Here is a 22,154-nt window from a genome sequence, read left to right as displayed (position 1 = left end):
AGGCAAGTATTAGCAGTGGCTTGAGGCTGTCATTTCAGCTCATAAGTGCATTAATATCCTTTCAGGTTGACCAGGCCCAGGGCTAGTATTGATTTATCTTAACAGTTTCATTTCACAGCAAGTGAGATCTAAATGCTAAGACATCTGGGCATTTTCTTTAAACTTCTGAGTAATACACTAACGTTATTTTACTGCATTAGTCATAGCTTTTCTCATGCACTCTGTGTGTGTGTGTGTGTGTGTGTATGTGTGTGTGTGTAGGGAGAGAGAGAATTCACCTTCACAGCATTATAATTGTTTTAAATGTGCATCTAATGAAATTTTGGGGACAAAGGGATAAAGAAGAGTTGGAATTGCATCTGAATACTAGAAATCATGGTACTTACATGAAATAATTTCTTTTATAGAAACCAAAACTAAGAGTAGTGAAAAGGTGGTTTAACACTGCTTACTCAGCATTCTACTGGGTAGAACCCCAGTTATGATTACTTAAAAATATTAATTATGAGGCTGGGTGCGGTGGCTCATGCCTATAATCCTAGCACTTTGGGAGGCCGAGGTGGGCGGATCAACTGAGGTCAGGAGTTCGAGACCAGCCTGACCAACATGGTAAAACCCTGTCCCTACTAAAAATACAAAAAATTAGCTGGGTGTGGTGGTGCATGCTATAATCTTGGCTACTCTGGAGGCTGAGGCAGGAGAATAACTTGAACCTGGGAAGCGGAGGTTGCAGTGAGCTGAGATTGCGCCACTTCACTGTAGTCTGGGCAACAGAGTGAGAATCTATCTCAAAAAAAAAAAAATATATATATATATATATATACACACATACACACACACAAACGTGTATGTATATATACACTTATACACATATATGTGTATATATACGTATATATACACATATGTGTGTGTGTGCGCGTATGTGTGTGTATATATATATATATATATTTTTTTTTTTTTTGAGATAGATTCTCACTCTGTTGCCCAGGCTCACTCTGTTGCCCAGAAGAACAACAGCAAAAACTGAAGGAAAAAAAGGAGGTAAGACCTATCTGTAACTAGCTACTCATATTCAGGAAACAGAGGCAAAAACTCAATTGCTCTTGCATATCATTTACTGAACTCTGAACCAAAAAAATACATTCACGACCTAGACACTGGAATGTAGTGGGGGCTACTCAATTTTATATGCAGATTTTAACAACAACAAAAATACAGAAGAATTTATCCTTGGTTTTTCAATTACTAAAACACTAGATTTATCATATATATATACAGGTGTATATATACACATACACACACATGTATATATAGTATATATACATATATACACACATATATACCATATATAGTGTATATATAGTATATATACACATATATACACATATACACATATATATACCATTATATATAGTGTATATACACTAGTATATACACACGTCTATATATAGTATATATACATACACACATATATACACATATGCACATATATGTATATATACATATGTGTGTGTATGTGTATATATACGTATATATACACCTGTATATATACATATATATGATAAATTTAGTGTTTTAGTAATTGAAAAACCAAGGATAAATTCTTCTGTATTTTTGTTGTTAAAATCTGCATATAAAATTGAGTAGCCCCCACTACATTCCAGTGTCTAGGTCGTGAATGTATTTTTTTGGTTCAGAGTTCAGTAAATGATATGCAAGAGCAATTGAGTTTTTGCCTCTGTTTCCTGAATATGAGTAGCTAGTTACAGATAGGTCTTACCTCCTTTTTTTCCTTCAGTTTTTGCTGTTGTTCTTCTCTGAGAAGAAAGGCAATAAGAGACTGCTGTCATTTGGTCACAGGTCAGGGATTAGTGCGACTGAAGTCATTGAAATCCTTTTGTATGTTATTGCCTCCTTTAGTGACCTTCTGTCTTTCCAGGTCACTTACTTCAGCCTCTGGTACTACAACAAGCAAAATCAGCGCCGGTGGGTAGATTTGGAAAAACCTTTGAAGAAGCAGCTGGATAAATATGCATTGGAACCTACCGTCTATTTTGGAGTGGTGTTTTATGTGCCTTCAGTTTCTCAGCTGCAGCAGGAGATTACCAGGTGAGAAATTACATGCCGTTTGTTTTTAGGAAATAGTCTAGTGAGATGTAAAAAGTGAAACTAAGGTTGAAGTCAGAAGATAAGTTTGAAACTTTGCCCTCTCGCCCCACGTTTTTAGCCACGGTATTACAAAGAGATTCTCATATGTGGCATGTCAGAGTGTTTTACTGCATGTTGGGTAACTTATGGGTTCACTAGGCACAAAGGAATAATTAAAGGGAAAAATGATGGATTTACTCTCTCTGTGAACTCTTCTTGTAGTGATGTTACCTTTAATGTTTTTGTTGTTTTGTTTCTGATCTTTTGTAACAAGGAAAGGAGAGAAGAGATTTTAGAAAATTAGTTACAAAATCTGTCTTCATTCCTCAAGGAAATGTGCTGAAAGGCTCCTAGAATTCTCTGCCTCTAGCTATATTCTGTAGACCGGTTGGGGAGGGAGTACAGAGGAGAGGGAGGGAAGTGTTTAAGATCAGGAAATTTTGGCCAATAAGTGCACTTAATAGGGACAAAAGCAGAAAGGGAAGATGATATTAAGGAGCAGAATAGAGGAACTAAGTGTTCTTATTCTTTTTCCCCCTGAAGACAATGAAAAAAGGAATAAAATTTGAGTTCTTGAGCCTGCCTTTCAAAGTTCTGTGAATCCCATCACTACCTTACCTTTTTAACCCTATTTAATGTTACTTTTGAACGTTAAATATGTTCAAAAATGAAGTAGCTGTGCTACTTCAAGGGCCCGAAACATGCTGCACGCCCTTTCATCTTTGTGTCCTAGATCTTTCTCTCACATGTATTTACTGGAATCCTGTTTGCCTCCTGAGTTGTGGTTCAGAAGGTACCTCCTCCATGAAGCATCTATGACCCCAGGATAGAATGAGTTTTGGCTTACCACCTAGAATTTGATTCTACTTGTGTTAAGATGGTAATTGTCATACCCTGTTATTAGGATTGTGCGTGTATCTTTTTCCTAGGTTTTAAGCCCATGTTTTCTTTAGCTTTACTTAATGATATCTTACACAGTGCCTTGCAGATAGTAAGAACCTGGTACTGTCCCATGTTTGTGGAGTGCTGTTTGAGTCTGCCAGTTAATGATTAGGAGAGAATGGAAAGTCAAAGCAGTAGGATCCAGTGGTAGGATAAACACAAACTGACTGTAAAAGTCTGAGATAGAAATATTGAAGAGAAAAGTAGAAGCCAGAAGGAAAAAGCCTGAACTGATCACTTTAACTCATTTAAACATTTACTGAAGATACGCTCTAAGAATTGTGTTGAATAGAGTGGGAGGTGAATATGCTTTAATCCCACCCTGGAGGAGCTGCTCACAGTCTGGTGGAATTGGCAGTTCATATAAATAGTTACAGTATCCTATGATAATAAATGCTTTAATTAAAGCTGTGGATTCCTAGGGGTGGGGCAAGGGGAACTTGAACAGGAAGTTCAGAGACTGACTTTTAAATTGACTTTAGAAATGTTCTAGAGGGAATAGTTTTTGCAAAGCAGGGGGAATAATCAAAATGATTACATGTCTTCAGGAAGTTTCAGGTATTACCTAAGGAGGTTTTAAAAATAGACATTAGCAATAAAGTCGTGGTACAATGAGGAAGAGATTTTCAAATTTAATGGAATCATTAAATTTATATTTCACAAAGATCACCCATCATAGAAGGTAGATCAGAGATGGCAAGACTATAGGCAGGACACCAGTTTAGGAATACCTGTGCCATAATCTAGGCATAGGTTTACAATATAGAACTGAACAGAAAGGCATTAGCTGGATTGAGAGAGAATGGGCCTATTAGAGTCAATCAATAGGATTGCTCATCGATTAGGTATAGGAGCACCTGATAGAGAAGTTGTATCAGTAAGGATTAAGTATAGCTATATATAACAAAAACCCTAAATATCATTGACTTCTGTGAAAGAAGTTCAGAAGTCAGCCTTGCAGAGCTTGTCTGACAGCTCCACAGAGTCTTCAAGGATGCTCGCACTTTCTCTTAGTGCTCCAGCATCCTCAGCGCATCCTTCCCATGCACTAGGTTACCTCTTGGTCCAAGATATCTAGAGTTCTGTCTATTACATCCATAGTCAGAAAGCAGATGAGTGGTTTCCTAGGAATGGGGTAGGAATTGGAGAGAAAGATTATGAGGGGTGCAAGGAAACTTTTGCAGTTGGTCAGTATGTTCCTCATTTTATAGTGCTGGTTTCATGGATATATATATGTGTCCAAATTGTACACTTGAAATTTGAACAGCTTATTCGTATGCCAATTATATCTCAAAAATTGTGTTCTAAAAAAACCCACTCAAAGATATTGGAAGAAAACAAAGGGGGAGGGCCAGGCGTGGTGGCTCACACCTGTAATCCCAGCACTTTGGGAGGCTGAGGGGGCCAGATCACCTGAGGTCGGGAGTTCGAGATCAGCCTGATCAACATGGAGAAACGCTGTCTCTACTAAAAATACAAAATATGCCAGGTGTGGTGGCACATGCCTGTAATCCCAACTACTCGGGAGGCTGAGGCAGGAGAATTGCTTGAACTCGGGAGGCAGAGGTTGCAGCGAGCTGAGATGGCACCGCTGCACTCCAGCCTGGGCAACAAGAGTGAAACTCTGTCTCAAACAAAAAAAAAGAAAAAAGAAAACAAAGGGGGAGAACAACAATCTGAATAATGCATCTTCAGAAAGTGCAGACTTAACAGAAAAATATGACCAGAAAGCAGCAGAAAACTGCCACCTGATACTACAAAATGAACTTAAAAAATTAAGAAAATAACATGATATGAAAGAACCATTTAAATCCGAATTAGAAAAGCTTGGGAATAATTCGTCTGTGTAACAGGTGAATATGAAAATAGCTGCAAAAACAATTAGAAATTTTGAAATGATAGAAACTATAAAAGTATAGAAGACAAGATAAAAAATAGATGTAATAGGATTCCCTGAAGGAAAAAGCCAAAACATTCTTCTAACAGTATGATCTAAGGCAAAACATTGGCAAAGAACAAATTCCAAAAACTATATAACAAATTGTATATTCTAGCTATAACACATTCTAAAAACTTCCTTGAAAGGAAAATGACTTGAAGCTCTCTATTGAAAAGGCATACTGTGTACCTGGTATGGTCAGTCCAGAGCAATCAGCGCCAACACATTCTGCAAAGTCACCAGAAATTGGGCATCCAGACTAAAACTGTTATAAAATTAAGAAAATAAGATTGGTATCAGACTTCTGGAAAAACACTTCATGCCAACAGACAAAAAAGTAACATTTAACATCCTCAAGGAAAGGAAATATGAGGCAATGATTATATATCTAGCAAAAACGACCTGCAAATGTATCTTAGCATGGGCTGCCATAACAAAATATTATAGACTGGGTAGCTGATGTATTTTCTCAGTTTGGAGATCTGAGCATGGTTGAGGTCTCATGAGGGTTCCCTTCCTGGCTTGCAGAACTTCTGGCTGGGTCCTCACATGGCAGAGCGAGCAAACACTTTGGTGCCTGGAGTTTTTACTTGCAAAAGAGGACATTTTGTTTCAATTGTTGATAATCATGCCTCAGATAAACCTCACTGGCTATGATACTACCACTGCACAAAGCTTGGAAATTTTGACCATCATAAAGAATACAACTGGGCTGGGCACAGTGGCTCACGCCTGTAATCCCAGCACTTTGGGAGGCCAAGGTGGGTGGATCACTTGAGGTCAGGAGTTTGAAACCAGCCTAGCCAACATGGTGAAACCCCGTCTCTACTAAAAATACAAAAATGAGCCGAGTGTGGTGGCGCACGCCTGTAATCCCAGCTGCTCAGGAGGCTGAGGCAGGAGAATCCCTTGAACCTGGGAGGCGGAGGTTGCAGTGAGCTGAGATCACGCTACTGCACTCCAGCCTGGGCGACGGTGAGAGCCCATCTCAAACAAAACAAAACAAAACAAAAAAAAGAATACAACTGCATGGATTAAAACATACCAAATATATCTTAAAATTCATGAATTCATAATACTTTTAAAAAAACCTCATTGGTCACCTTTGAAACTTACTAGAGTACAATTCATTACTCTGAATGGCAGTAAGTTTATCCTATCTTTTCTTTATAGACTATATAAAGAGGTAACAATCATCAGTATTGGCTAAAACCTTTGGGTAAAGGGAACAGGCTGGCATCATCTGAACTCAGTGGGCAATGTCAGCGTCACTGTAAGTGGGACAACCAAATACCATTTCTTCTGATGTGATGCATCAGGAAGTACCAGGCACCACCGATGAAAATGACTAAAATGAACTTCTATCAAAGCAAGCTTCTAGTCTGCACTGTTCAGTAAGGTAGTTGTTAGCTACATGTGGCTAAAGTTAATTAAAATTAATACAATTAAAAATTTTCTTGCACTAGCTACAGTTCAGGTACTGAATAGCCACATGTGGCTAATGGCTACTATATTGGGCAGTGCAGATATAGATAATTTCTATCACTGCGGAATGTTCTGTTAGACAGTGCTGCTCTAAATCTAATGATTAGTTTTCAGGAAAGATGTGAGAACATGTAAACTTGCCAAATGACCCCATGAGCCTACAATCAGAAAAGTCCAGAAGGCAGGAAATTCTACATGACAAATGGCTCCATTTCTGTTAATAACATGAAAATAAAAGGTAATAAAAACTTTCTTTTTTATAGCAAGAGAGATTTAGAAACATCCATTAAATGTAATCTGTAGACCTTGTTTGTATTCTAATTTAAGAAAATTGTAAAAATGCATTTTTGAGGCAATCATGAAAATTGCATATGAATCAGGTATTGGGTATTATGAAGATGTTCATTTTGTTGGGTGTGATAAAAATGTAGTTACATTTTTAAAAAATAAAGCTTACCTTTTAGGGATATGTACTGAAGTACTTACAGGTGGCACGATGTCTGGGATTTGCTGTAAAACACTGGCGGTGGAGGGGGCAAAGGACAGGATGGATGCAGAAAACGTGGTAGGCATAAGGTTGATGGGTGAGGCACCATGATAAGGAGATGGGGTGACTATACTTAATGTCTATACATATGTTTCAGAATTTCCAAAATAAAACTTAAAAAATAAAAATGCCGATGCCTACACATTGCCTTCTATTACTAGTCTAAGAAAAACAGATGAAGAAAAAAGGCTGCCTCTTCATACAGTATTTGGAATTTCTGTTGTGCAAAATGGGGTCACCTAATTTATTATATAATTATTGTCATATATTGTATGAAATATTTTATATTGGAAAGTTGATCAGTAACTTCATAAAGATTTAGATAAAATATTTAATCAGCATATTTTGACTTTCGGGCAAGTTTATGGAATACTTGCTTTTGAATCAAAACGTACAATTTCTTTTATTCCTTGGCTGACAGTTTTGAATTCAGGTCTGCATGTTACATTTTATTACTGCTTTGTTTTTTTCCTATTATTTCATTCTTCTTGTTGCTTGGTTGCCAGGCTGGAGTGCAGTGGCGCTATCTTGGCTCACTGCAACATCCGACTCCCGGGTTCAAGCAATTCTGCCTCAGCCTCCAAAGTAGCTGGGATTACAGGTGCCCACAACCATGCCCAGCTAATTTTTGTATTTTTTAGCGGAGATGGGGTTTCACCATGTTGGCTAGGATGGTCTCGACCTCCTGACCTCGTGATCCACCTGCCTCAGCCTCCCAAAGTGCTGGGATTACAGGCATGAGCCACCGCAGCAGGCCTGCAAAAATATTGAAATAACATATTTATAAGCCATCTTCAGCCCCACCAATATATAGAAATTTTAGCAAAAAGGTTTTTTTAATCACTTTAGTAGAAAGTGATAATGTCATTGAAGTGTAATTTCTTGGCCATCTGCTCCTACAGTAAATACTTCTTTAAGAAAAACATATTTATGGCTGGGTGTGGTGGCTCATGCCTGTAATCCCAGCACTTTGGATGGCCGAAGTGGGAGGATCGCTTGAGCTCAGGAGTTTGAGACCAGCCCAGGCAACATAGAGAGACCCTGTTTCTACAAGAAATTAAAAACAATTTAGCCAGGTGTGGTGGTGTACACCTGTGGTCCCAACTACTCAGGAGGCTGAGGCTCAAGGATCACTTGAGTCCAGGAGGTTGAGGCTGTAGTGAGCCCTGATTACACCATTGCACTCCAGCCTGGACTATAGAGCAAGACCCTGTCTCAAAAAAAAAAAAAATCTATCTGTCTGTGTATCCATCCATCCATCCATTCATCCATCCTTAGTTGCTTCCATTAAAGGATTTGAGGGATAATACAATAACATATAATAACAACCACTTATGTTTTTTACTGTATATTAGACACTGTCCCAAGTACTTTATTAATTTAATTCTCATAACAGATCCTGTGATGTAGGTGCTATTATCTCTATTTTGTAGATGAGGAAACCAAGACACAGAAGGGTTGAACACCTTGCCCAAGGTCACACTGCTAGTATGTACTGGAACTGGGACTCAAGCAGGCTGGCTCCTGGGTCCTTGCTCTCAACCATTGTGTTTTGTGGACTGTCATGTAAAATACTAAATGAATAAAAATACTAGAAATATCTATAACTGTAGATTTGTCGTGGTTAAGAACAAGACCTTTGGGTCATTGAGACCTGGGGATTCAAACTCCAGCTCAGTCTGGCTCTGTGCATTTGAGCATGTTGCTTAATCTCTGAGCTCCAGCTCTTCATCACTTAAAGGTAACTATTATTAAATAGTGGAGAAAGCAATTAAGAGGGATAGTAATGAGTGTGATTATGCCTGGATTTTAGCTGTGAGCTTAATGGCAGCCAAAGCAAAAGAAGAAATATGAGTTCCATCATTCATTATGTAACACAAAGAAGCATACCTGTTTGCAAGTATGATACATTTTCCTGGTATAGCATTTAAACAGAAACTTTGAGGTGTGATTTTTATATAAGACATTGAACCAGAAATGAATGTTAGAGCAAATATGGAAGAATCAATTCTCATAACAGTATAATGTAAGGCAAAAATATTTTTGTGGAAGGCTACATTAATTGGGTCCAAGTATGTTGCTTTTTCATGTTTTTTGTTTTTTGTTTTGAGACAGAGTCTCTCTGTGATGCCCAGGCTGGAGTGCAGTGGCACCATCTCAGCTCACTGCAACCTCTGCTTCCTGGGTTCAAGCGATTCTCCTGCCTCAGCCTCCCAAGTAGCTGGGACTACAGGCATGTGCCACCACGCCTGGCTAATTTTTGTATTTTTAGTAGAGATGGGGTTTCACCATGTTGGCCAGTCCGGTCTCCAACTCCTGACCTCAAGTGATCCGCCCGCCTTGGCTTCCCAAAATGCTGGGATTACAGGCATGAGCCGCTGCACCCAGCCCTTTCTAGTGTTTTTGATTTAAGGAAAAGTCCTAGAATATTTAGAATGGAATATGTGAATAGCATGTTCAATAGACAGACTTCCCTAAACACGCTGTCCCTCAGATAAGCTTCTGAAAGGAGCTGCCATATAGAAAATTTCAAGTTTTTCTCTTTGGTGGATCCCAGAACTGCCAGCATCCCATTAGCTGTAGAGGGAAATCCATGGGTTTGGCTGTTAGCAGGTGGAAGGAGAAAAGCTGGATCCAAATTCTTCTTACTTGAATGCATGGTGTTTTGGTCAGGTTCTTTGGTAATAAAGAACAGAGGTTTACATGTCTGTGGCTGAAATAAGATGATAAAGACTCATATGAAATGATTAAAGGGGTGGGCTGTCAGAGGAATTCAAACATGAACTGTAACTGGGTTGCACTTCACAGGCACCAAATACGGAGGACAGTTTGGATTCCAGATGGCTCCATAGACTGCACTGGCAGAGTGTCTGTGATTTCCATTTAGTACGGTATCCCCAGCATCTAGAATAATGCTTAACATATAATAGACCCCAGTAATTACCTGTTGAGAAAATAAATAAAAGGAAGTAGTAAATCTTCACTCTAGAGCTTTATCAAAATGGAGAAGTGAGTGGCTTCAAGTACGTGATTGATAAGAGCTGCTGTTAGCCGGCTATGCTCTTGGTCCTTCACATATATTATTATTTGAGTATGTTCAGTCCTGTGAAGGGGTGATGGTACCCTCATTTTACTGGTGATAGAATTTAAATTCACCAGATTATGACTTGCCCAAGTTCGTGCAGAATACTAATTTGGAGAGTTCAGGTCTACTTGACTCTAAACCTTGTTCTGGTAACTGATGCCCTATATATTGAAAGTACAAACAGGGTGGTAAACAGAAGTAAACCCACATTACCAGATATTAAGAAAGCATCTTAACAGCTGTTTTGAGGGATTTCATCAGAAACATTTTAATATCAGCCTGGTCTGAAATATCAGAAACCATTTTTCTCTGGCTTTACTTTCCAGTGCTAGGGAACTTCTACCAAACAAGGTAAACAAACTCTTATATTACTAAGTTACTAGTCAGAGTTTTTAAAGTAAAGATTAGCCACTGGCTTTCCATTTCTCCAACTAAAAAGAAATTGTAGGGACTGTTTTACAGGGCATGAAGCAGATGACTAATTGTCTTATAGGATCGTTTTAATTTTGAAATAACTATAATCTGGGATAAGTAACTCATCACATATACTTTAATATGTGTAAGTGTCATGTGGTTGAGGACTTTCTCATCCTTGTTTGAAACCGTCTAGGGGCTCTGTGTGGTGGTTCATGTCCGTAGTCCCAACATTTTGAATCCAAGCACTAGGATTGCCTGAGCCCAGGAGTTCGAGAACAGCCTGGGCAACATGGTGAAACTCCCATCTCTATAAAAAATAGAAAAATTTGTCAGGCATAGTGGTGTGCACCTGTAGTCCCAGCTACTCAGGAGGCTGAGGTGGGAGGATCACCTAAGCTTAGGAAGGTTGACGCTACAGTGAGCAGTAGTCATGCCACTGCACTCGAGCCTGGGCAACAAAGGGAGACCCTATCTAAAAAAAAAAAAACACACACACACAACCATGTGGGATTAAGGTTTTATTTCACTGGTTTATGCTTCTCTACCAAATTATGGTTAGATGCATTGTGTCTCAATGAGATAATATTGACATTGACCTTATACAACTGACATTTTTTATAGGTATCAGTATTATCTGCAACTGAAGAAAGATATCTTGGAAGGAAGTATTCCTTGTACCTTAGAACAAGCAATTCAGCTAGCAGGCTTAGCTGTTCAAGGTAAATAAGATCAATTCATAATGAAATGGTTCTATCAGATTAAAATGTGTTACAACAAAATAGCAAGGGATTTTTAAGTTAACTATCTATATACATCTTTAGTAGTGTTTATATATTAGTGAAATATTCTGTTATCTAAGGGGCTTCCTTTTGGGAAAAAATGAACTTGGAATACCTCAATGAAATATGAGACTTCTGGAAGTTAATCATGTTATAGGTCAACAGAGCAAACAGTACAATAAATAGAAGTATGTATATATGTGTGTATACACACACATATGTACAATCATATGCCGAATGACATTTCGTTCAACAAAAGACCTCATATAGGACAGTGGTCCCATAAAATTATAACACTATTTTTAGTGTACCTTTTCTGTGTTTAGATACACAAATACCATTGTGTTACAGTTGCCTACAGTATTCAGTACAGTAACATGCTGTATAGGCTTCTATGAGCAATAGGTTATACAATATAGCCTAGGTGTGTAGTAGGCTATACAATATAGCCTAGGTGTGGAGTAGGCTGCACCACCTAGGTTTGTGTAAGTATACTCTGATGTTTGCACAGTGACAAAATCTAATGATGCCTTTCTCAACACATTCCCATCCTTAAGTGACACATGACTATATACATATACATTTATTAATACTATGCTATGTATTCATCTAGTTCAAAGACTTTATCTGCTAATAGGTCATATTTTAAGAAGAAAGATATGCTAGTCAGTGAGTTTGATGAGGTTATATTCACTTACAGTTTAAGTACACTTCATATGTTTGGTTTCTTTTTATTTATTTCAATAGGTTTTTGGGGAACAGGTGGTGTTTGCTTACATGAATAAGTTCTTCTTATTTATATAGTTACTTTTTTTTTTTGAGATGGAGTCTCGCTCTATGGACCAGGCTGGAGTGCAGTGGCACGATCTCGGCTCACTGCAACCTCCTCCGCCTCCTGGGTTCAAGCGATTCTCCTGCCTCAGCCTCCCGAGTACCTGGGATTACAGATACCTGCCACCACACAGACCCAACTAATTTTTGTATTTTTAGTAAAGATGGGGTTTCACCATGTTGGCCAGGCTGGTCTCAAACTCCTGACGTCAGGTGATCCACCTGCCTCAGCCTTCCAAAGTGCTGGGATTATAGATGTGAGCCACCGTGGCTGGCTATGGTTACATGAATAAGTTCTTTAGTGGTGATTTCTGAGATTTGGCTGTACCCATCACCTGAGGAGTGTACCCTGTACCCCATGTATAGACTTTTATCCCTCACCCCACTCCCACTTGTTTGGTTTCTTAAATGGTTGTCCTGAATTATGCAGTAATATCATCAATCATAATAGATAAAGATGGCTGGGTGCGGTGTCTCACGCCTCTAATCCCAGCACTTTGGGAGGCCAGTGTGGGAGGATTGCTTGAGTCCAGGAGTTCGAGACCAGCCTGGGCAACATAGCAAGCCCTCATCTTTAAAATGTACATATATAAATAAAGATTCTGCATTTCACCAGCATTTTTGAATTGTTTATTTTTTTCATTTTTACGTGTCTGATATACATGTATTTACATGTATGTGTGTATTTTCCTTTTTTTGGAGACAGTCTTACTCTGTTGCCCAGGCTTGAGTGCAGTGATGTGATCGTGGCGCACTGCAGCCACAACCTACTGTGCTCAAGTGATCCTCCCACCTGAGCCTCCCAAGTAGCTGTGACTACAGGTGTGCGCTACCATGCCTGGCTGATTTTTAAAATTTTTTATAGAGATAGGGTCTTGCTATGTTGCTAGGCGGGTCTCAGACTCTTTGGCTCAAGCTATCCTCCCTCCTTGGCTTACTGAAGTGCTGGGATTATAGGTGTGAGCCACTGTGCCTGGCTGGGAAGATTTCTGATGGGGCATTATTTCAAACAATAACTGGCATTTAGCCTTGGGAGTGAAATTTAATCAGAATAATTATTAATAAAACTCAGCTATAAGCAGGCATGGAGACATGTATCATTTTTAAACAAATGCCTGATGCACATGGAGCCACATTCCTTTTCAAGGTACTTTAGATTTTCTTAAGTATCATTTTTGGCTTTAAGAATTACTTTTTCGTAAGCATTTTGCTGAATTGTCAATTTTTTAAAAAAAATTAAAAATTTCAACACAAATATATCTTGCTGTAATATATTCAAGTGGTCCCAGTGGCCTCAAGTGTAATATATTCAAGTGACCCCAGAGGTCATCAGTACTGTTGACAATTTGGTTTCTCCTTGACATTTTCCTGTACATAAGCAAGCATATATGATTACAGGGTAGGTTTTGTTTGCATTTTAACTGTAAAATGAGATCATATTACATAGAGCTTGCAACTTTTTTTTTATTTAATTCATAGGCATTTTTCCAAGCCAAGACTCATATCTGCCTAATTAACATTTTTAAAAAGATACTTTAAAAATATACTTTATATAGCTATAACAAATTTGACTTCTGAAATATTAGCATACCGTCTAGATATACTGCATATTGAATTTTGTTGTGCATATTTTGCAATGCAATTTAAATATAATTAACATGTGAATATTTGTCATTCTATATAGCGGATTTTGGTGACTTTGATCAGTATGAATCCCAGGACTTTCTTCAGAAATTTGCCTTGTTTCCTGTGGTAAGACTTCTTTTGACACTGGGCCTTTTAAAAGAAACAGTTTATTCCTATACCCTTAATAATCCCTGAAATGAAATCCGTATGATAGACTTACTGTCAGGAATAGGATTATAAAAAAAAATTCCCTCTTATAAACATCTCAAGTGTGACTGCTTTCCCTGTTGTAGTCATCTTGGTCCTTGTGAACCCACAGAAACTGAAGGGTCTGTAGTCACTGCACTGTGCCTGGAGACATTTGTTTTCTATTTGTGAGTTTAAAAAGAAGGATTCGTTTTCAGCTTCTCAGGAAGCATGCACAGGTTTTACTTTTAACTGAAGGTTTGAAACCTTACAAAATTATATTGAGGAATGAATGTCGCTTCTCATCAGCAATTTAAAAAGTAGATGACAAAGACACTGCCTTCTACTTTTATAAAGTCATTACTGATGGAAGGGACATGGAAACTGCATTGCAACAACTAAGGAAGGTGTGGTATGCTGTTCTGAGTGTCTACACAGCGCCAGAGAACGCACAAGATGTTTTTATCTTGCTGGGCTCAGGACTGGCTAACTACTGTCACCAACTTGAAATAACTCAGCTGAAACTTTCCCTGGGATTGAGAAGGTGGGGCAAGTTTTTTTTTTTGGCTCTTGTGAGAAGCCAGTTAATTCCTTAGAAAGATGATTACCTATGTAAACAAAGCTCCCATATAGTAACAATAGTCATAATTTTGCCTGATAGTGACGAGAGTCATTAACAGTCAATGGCCATGATTCCTTCTAAGAAATTGGGGTGAATTGTCACATACTTACCACTGTGTGTTTTCTTCAGGGATGGTTACAAGATGAAAAAGTATTGGAAGAAGCAACCCAAAAAGTGGCCTTACTACATCAGAAATACAGGTAACTCTAAGAAATAAGACATGGAAATAGCATAGAACCAATGTCTGCTTGAATTTGAAATATTCAATTAAATATTTAATTTACATGATTAATATTTATTTGCCCAACTAAATTTGGAACATTACTGCCACTACTATTACAAGTAGCCAACATTTATATAGCACTCACTGTGTGTCATGTGCTGTTCTAAGTAAGCACTTACCCATATTACTCATTTATTGTCCATGTTTTACCAGTGAGGACACTGAAGAAGTTGAAAGCAGCCAGTCATTGAAGGGTGCCCATTTTTTACTGCATGTAGTAAAGGTTTGTTTGATAACCTCAAACAAACCTGTATAGGTTAACGTAAAATTAGGATGATTTGTTTTCTTTTATGATACAGCTTAGCAAGTACAGGGTTACTTCCCTCTCTATACCTATGGAAGCTGTGTCTGTCACCTGGGGAGCTATGCTAAGAGCTATGGTGCTTATTACTCTGAACTATGCTTCTGCATACCTTTGTATACTTGTACATATTGACGTTCTTTCATGATGAATCTCTGTGTTGCCTGTAAGAAAAAATACTCTTCTGGATAATGCTAAGTCTTATTCTAAACCAGCTACCACACAGTTCCACATACAGATGCTCCTTGACTTGTGATGGGGTTAAGTCCTGATAAACCCATAGTAAGTTGAAAATACTCTTAAGTCGAGATGTATTTAATACACCAGTCCTGCTGAACATCATAGCTTACCCTAGCCTACCCTACGTGTTCTCAGAACACTTATATTAGCATACGGTTGGGCAAAATCATCTAACACAAAGCCTGTAATATATTTTATAATGTTGACTATCTCATATAATTTGTTGAATACTGTACTGAAAGTGAAAAACAGAATAGTTGTGTGGGTCCTCAAAGTACAGTTCCTACTGAATTTGTATCACCTTTGTACCATTGTAAAGTTGAAAGTCATTCAGTTGAACCATCATCATAAGTTGAGGACTGTGTGTACTCTATCATTAAATTCTTATAACTACTCATTAAGATAAACATTATTATCTCCATCTTACCAGATGGGGAAACCAAGCTCAAAAAGATTTTGTTATCTCTGGCTGGGAGCAGTGGCTCACGCCTGTAATCCCAGCACTTTGGGAGGCTGAGGTGGGCAGATCACGAGGTCAGGAGATCGAGACCATCCTGGCAAACATGTTGAAACCCTGTCTCCACTAAAATACAAAAAATTAGCCAGGTGTGGTGGCATGCACCGGTAGTCTCAGCTACTCAGAAGGCTGAGGCAGGGGATTCGCTTGAACCTGGGAGGTGGAGGTTGCAGTGAGCTGAGATCGTGCCACTGCACTCCAGCCTGGTGACAGAGCAAAAAAAAAAAAAAAAAAAAGATTTAGTTACCTCTACGTGTGGTAGAGGTGGGAATTGAAAGCAGATCAGTTTCATTAGAACCTATTGCTTATCCCCTTCCAAATAAAATAAACTTTTGCCTCTAGTCTCTCTCCACTCAAATCCACACAGTGACTCACAAAAGATTAATCTCCCTAGAATATCAGTTTCCTCTTACCTCTCTCCTTCTCCTTCCACGTGCTCATGGGTATTTTCATGCTTTCTACTAGCCCAAGTTCATTACCCTGGGATTAAAGGCCTCCTACAAGTTGGTTAAATCCTGCCTTCCCAGCTTTACCTTCTGCTGGACAGCAGAACCACATGAACCATTTCTTTTCTAGCTTAATTGGTCCCTCAGGCACACATTGTCCTGCCTTTTGTCACTTCCATTTATTCATTTGTGCATTTCCTTAAAAGATAGCTTAGTGTTCTTATTCTGCATTAAGCAGAGGAAGAGTGCTGGATGCTATGGCACAAAGATAAATAGAATAATTTCTTGTCTTCTAAGAGTGCATTCCCAGCCCTGCAATATGAGGGCTGGCAGGACAACCCACTATAGTAATTATAATACATATAAGAAGATAATGAGTGCAGTTAGAGGGGTATGGGCGGAATGTGTTGGTACTGCATGGAGCTGCGGCATTGGAGAATCCCAGAAGGTGATCCAGAGGAAATGATGCATAGACAGAGTCTTGAAGGATATTAGGGATTGGCCAGGTCCACAAGTGAGTCACAGGCACACCAAGAAGAGGGATTCTCATGTGCAAAAGCCCAGAGGGGCTAGGGAACATATTCTATCTGAAGAGATGCAGAGTTTGGAATGGCTGCAGTGTGGGTGCCTTGAGGACAGCGGGGAGCATCGGAAGATGAGGCTGGAGATGCAAGTCTGCATGCACTTGGGCACTCCTCCTTTACCCACACTGCCTTCCTACCCATCCTAGTAGTGTTGCACTCACCTGAGCAAAAAGGGGTTTTCATGTAGCCTCCTCGTACCCTTATTCCCTGCGTTCAACATTTAGCACATAATTCTCAGTAATGCCTGATATTTTGTTGTTTTTATTTTTGTTTTTTTTTTTGTTTTTTTGTTGCCCAGACTGGCATGCAGTGGAGCGATCATAGCTCACTGCATCCTTGAACTCCTGGGCTCAAGCAGTCTTCCCACCTCAGCCTTCCAAGCTGCTGGGACTATAGATGTGCACCACCATGCCTGGCTAATTTAAAACTTTTTTTTTTTTTTTTTTTTGTAGTGACAAGGTCTCACTATGTTGCCCAGGCTGGTCTCAAACTGCTGGCCTCAGGTGGTCCTTTGTCCTTGGCTTCCCAAGGTGCTGCGGTTACAGGCATGAGTCACCATGCCCAGCCCTGATATTTGGGATAATAAGCAATTACTTGGTGGTTTAAGAAAAGTTCAAGATTTCACCCTAAGATTTTTTAGGGAGTTGTTTTATCCCCCACCTTCCCACTCATCTGCCTTAAGTATGGAGAGCAGGATCTCATGTGATACCCTCAGCATTCAGCACATACTGGTTTTCAGTAAATATCAATAGATTGATATAGCCAATTATAGATGCTTAGAAACGTGAAATGTTTATAATGTCTTATGCTAAATTGACATATAGGTTTTAAGAAAAGCTTTATTTTAAACCATTTTAAGCTTGCTTTGTGAACAATCTTGCTTCTTTTGGGTTGCAGAGGGCTCACAGCTCCTGATGCTGAAATGCTGTACATGCAGGAGGTAGAGAGAATGGATGGCTATGGAGAAGAGAGCTACCCTGCTAAGGTAAGTGTGGCTTGGCGGCTGGGGCTCTTTAAAGTTAGGCTTACAAATTTGAGAAAATCATGGGGAAATCCAAGGATGTCCTTATGTGCAAAGGCTGAGGACGTGCAAAACTCTGGAAACTTAAAAGCTGAGGTCCTGGTGACCAAAGTTTTCTGGTAAAACACATTCCCATTTTGTGGTTCATACTTTGAAATGGTCTTGAAATAGAGTTCCTAAGGAGGGCCAAACTTTTTCAATTTTTATACTTACCTATAAGATCATAGATCTCATTCAGACTTTTGTCTTCCTGAATAGTTACTCTGTAGGTCTTCGGAACTTTCCACATCTGGGAAACCAGTCCAGGGAACTCTAGCAGCAGTTCCTCTGCATCTGCTTCCTGGGTGTTTCTTCTTCTGCTTTCTCCTTGTAGGATAGCCAAGGAAGTGACATATCCATTGGAGCGTGTCTTGAAGGTATCTTTGTGAAACACAAGAATGGAAGGCATCCTGTGGTATTTAGGTATTTTTCTTACCTCTTTTTGTATGTTTTCTATGGCTCCTGTTGGTGATACATTTTTTAGTACTTACAGCAGTTAAATTGTTCACAAGTCTATACCAAGGTCTCATTAAAAAATGGAAATAATTCCCTTCCTAGGAAAAACATACCATCTGAATGCAACAGTCCTTTTCAATAAGCCGCTTTCTTCAAAACTGAATGTCCAGAGTATAGTGCCTATAATGACGGCCTATTATAAAATGCTTAAAAATGTGTGACCCTTTTTGTGCCATATGGAGGCCATTCTTTGCTTTGATATGAATGTTTAATTTGAGCTCTGGTTTCCAAGGCTATTTATTGGTTAATTTATTTATTGTGAGGCAAGGTCTCACTCTGTTGCCCAGGCTAGAGTGCAGTGGTACAGTCACCACTCACTGCAGCCTTGACCTCCCAGGCTGAAATGATCCTCCCATCCCAGCTTCCTGAGTGGCTAGGACTACAGGCTAATGCCACCATGCCTGGCTAATTTTTGTATTTTTTGTGGAGACAGTTTCACCATGTTGCCCAGGCTAGTCTCAAACTCTTGGGCTCAAGCTATCTGCCTGCCTCCCAGAGTGCTGGGATTCCAGGTGTGAGCCCACTGTGCCCAGCCTGAAGGGCTCTTTCCTATGAAAAATATAGAGCTTTGTTTTGACTCTAGTTTTGTACCAAAATTCCTAAAATACCAGTATCTAAGCAAATTTCAATTATTTTTTATAATGTTGGTTTTTTTTGCTGATATGAAAAAAGATACTATTCATTTGTGGAAATCTTGGAATGTGAAGCAAGTTGGAAAGAATATATAGCGATGTGCTAATAGTAACCGACTCTGAACAATGAAAGTACAGGTGATTTTAATTTCCTTTATAGTATTCTGTGTTCTAATTTGTATCTTAAAGATAGTAAGTTGGACCATATTGTACAATCCCCTACCTTTAATTCCTTAAAATCTGTAATCTGGAAAACTCAAAGTTCATGTCCAACCAAAAGCTTATATTGTTTTCATAAGGCAGGAAAACATATTCTATCACTTTTGTTTTTTGGTTCCTTTGTGTCTACCATTTGTTGAGTGCTTATCATGAGTCAGATAAACTATGCTGAGCATTTTTTGTGAATTTTTTTTAGTGTAATCTTCATAACACTGTCAGCAGTAGGTATTACCACCACTTTGCACGTGTGATAATTGAGGCTTAGAAAAGTTGTGATTTGTCCATGGTGACCCAGTTATTAACTGGCATAACTAGGACTAGAACTTGGATCCTCCACTTTATGCGTGGGCTCTTAATCGCTGTATTAAACAGCTTTTATTCTCTCCACCGCCTACTCACTGCCCGCCCCACAACACACACACTACTCAAGCTTTCTAAACCACTCCTACCATTTCTTCTTGAGAACTAGTTTGGCCTTTGAAGAGCTTTTTCTCTAAACTGACATCTCCTCCCTCACTTCCTTTGCTTTACTGCCTCTTGAGCCATGAATTCTCCATGGTGATTATGACCTCAGAGAGTACGCATCACTTGGGGAGCAGAACCCCATTCCTAGAATGCACTGCCCTGGGCTGGGTGGCTCCCCTTTGGCAGTTGCTCTCTCGTCCCCAAGCCACTTATATTAACCCTTCCCAACATGCTGAGTTGGGGGTCAGGGAGAGGAGAGGAAAATGGATCCGTGGCTTCACCTGAAGAGCAGGGCTCTGATGGTGCCCAAAGTGTCACATGGAAACTTGAGGCATCTACCTGGCTTCCTTTATCACTGGATAGGAATTTTCACAGTTGCCTTAATGTGATGCTAATAATCTTTAGATTTAACAAACAACGGAATCCGTACTAAGTTGATTTTATTTTAATACATTTAAAATAAATAAATCTAATGGAGAAGGATAAAATTTTTTCTTCCATAGTTTTTTCTTTTTATAAAATTCTGTGATTAATAAAATCAAATATTAACATATAAAAGCTAATATGATAAAATTAGAAAGTATAAGATTTTGAATCCTAGTGATCACTTCCAGCATAGTTCACTCTTTGAGTTCCTGGCATTTCAAATTTATCTTCACCCTGAAACTTTTCAGAGCACACCTTCCCCACTTTTGTGCCTTATTTTAATACCTGCAGCACTTAAAAGTTTTTGTTTGCTTCTGTGTTCTTTCTCCCACCTTTCCCCTCCAACTGTGCGAATTTGAGGGAAGCACTGTAACTCACTAATCTTAGTGTCCCTAGGACCTACTGCAATTTCTGGCATTGTTATAATAGGTGTCTTTTATTTTGTTGAATGAATAAATGGGGCATTGGCAATCAGCTAAGAGAGGGATCTTCCATCAAGCAAATCTGACACATGAGAATGATACATTTTACATCTTTTAAATTCTCTTTCCCTCATTTATTATACATGAGTTTACTTTTTGAACTAGCTGCTGTTACTTCAATTAGAACATTCATGCTAGCTGATTAAAACCACTGATTTTTTTTTTCTTTTTTCTGTTTTGGTTTTTTTTGAGACAGAGTCTCGTTCTGTTGCCCAGACTGGCATGCAGTGGCACAATCTTGGTTCACTGCAACTTCTGCCTCCCGGGTTCAGACAATTCTTCTGCCTCAGCCTCCCAAGTAGCTGGGATTACAGGTGCCTGCCACCTCGCCTGGCCTAGTTTTTGTAATTTTTTTTTTTTTTTTTAGACAGAGTTTCATTTTTGTTGCCCACGCTGGAGTGCAATGGTGCTGTCTCAGCTCACTGCAACCTCCGCCTCCTGGGTTCAAGCGATTCTCCTGCCTCAGCCTCCCAAGTAGCTGGGATTGCAGGTGCCCACCACCATGCCCAGCTAATTTTTTTTGTATTCTTAGTAGAGACAGGGTTTCACCATGTTGGCCAGGAGTCTGAAACTCGTGACCTCAGGTGATCCACCTGCCTCGGCCTCCCAAAGTGCTCGGATTGCAGGCGTGAGCCACCATGCCTGACCTAGTTTTTGTTTTTGTTTTTTATTTGTTTCTTTGTTTGTTTGTTTGAGGCAGTGTCTCACTCTGTCGCCCAGGTTGGAGTGCAGTGGTGCGATCTCGGCTCACTGCAAGCTCTGCCTCCCGGGTTCACACCATTCTCCCGCCTCAGCCTCCCGAGTAGCTGGGCCTACAGGTACCTGCTACCACGCCTGGCGAGTTTTTTTTTTTTTTTTTTTTTTGTATTTTTAATAGAGACAGGGTTTCACCATGTTGGCCATGCTGGTCTCGTGTTTCTTGTTTTTTGTTTTTCTCAGAAATGTTACCAAATGCTAACTTACACGTCAGGCTTAGGGAAAACTTGTGTATTCTATCTCCTTGTTTCCCCCATGGGCACTCACATTGCCAGTTCTCTATTTGCTGTTCTTTAGGTGGCATGACATTGCCAACATGTCCCACAACAAGGCCTTTTTTGCATTAGAGCTGGCAAATAAAGAGGAGACCATCCAATTTCAAACTGTGAGTAAACATTAGGGGTCTGCATGGAATGTTTTTCCTAAAAGTTAACAAGTTCTACTTCTGCGTGCCTGTATGTGTTTGGAGGCAGGGCAGCATTAAAATGACAATATTTTGTAATTGTATAAAACATGCAGTTTTATCATATAGCATTTTGCAAAATGGCAGTTAGCAAAAAATGGCTGCTCAGTAAATGCTGAGTGAATGAGTCTTTGGATAACTACTGTCTGATCATGAT

The 22,154-nt window shown here is 39.3% G+C and overlaps 1 protein-coding gene and 1 pseudogene across 4 annotated transcripts in view; one reads left to right on the top strand and one right to left on the bottom strand.

The window, feature by feature from the left end:
• PTPN21 (protein tyrosine phosphatase non-receptor type 21) overlaps nucleotides 1-22,154 on the top strand; it is a 94,135-nt gene that overhangs the window by 40,848 nt on the left and 31,133 nt on the right. For 3 of the 4 annotated variants that reach the window (XM_034937967.3, XM_008958159.4, XM_003832743.6), the window contains exons 3-9: nucleotides 1,940-2,109; nucleotides 11,185-11,282; nucleotides 13,858-13,925; nucleotides 14,737-14,807; nucleotides 17,876-17,963; nucleotides 18,373-18,461; nucleotides 21,832-21,919. In XM_034937967.3, coding sequence (XP_034793858.1) covers nucleotides 1,940-2,109; nucleotides 11,185-11,282; nucleotides 13,858-13,925; nucleotides 14,737-14,807; nucleotides 17,876-17,963; nucleotides 18,373-18,461; nucleotides 21,832-21,919 — 672 coding nt within the window. Of the gene's footprint in view, nucleotides 1-1,939; nucleotides 2,110-11,184; nucleotides 11,283-13,857; nucleotides 13,926-14,736; nucleotides 14,808-17,875; nucleotides 17,964-18,372; nucleotides 18,462-21,831; nucleotides 21,920-22,154 lie in introns of those variants that run through there. The other variant, XM_055097929.1, reaches the window with a different exon arrangement.
• On the bottom strand, nucleotides 5,592-5,706 carry LOC129393927 (U4 spliceosomal RNA; annotated as a pseudogene).

Source organism: Pan paniscus, chromosome 15 (assembly GCF_029289425.2).
Source record: "Pan paniscus chromosome 15, NHGRI_mPanPan1-v2.0_pri, whole genome shotgun sequence".
NCBI lineage: Eukaryota > Metazoa > Chordata > Mammalia > Primates > Hominidae > Pan > Pan paniscus.
This window is presented reverse-complemented; position numbering and strand designations above follow the sequence as displayed.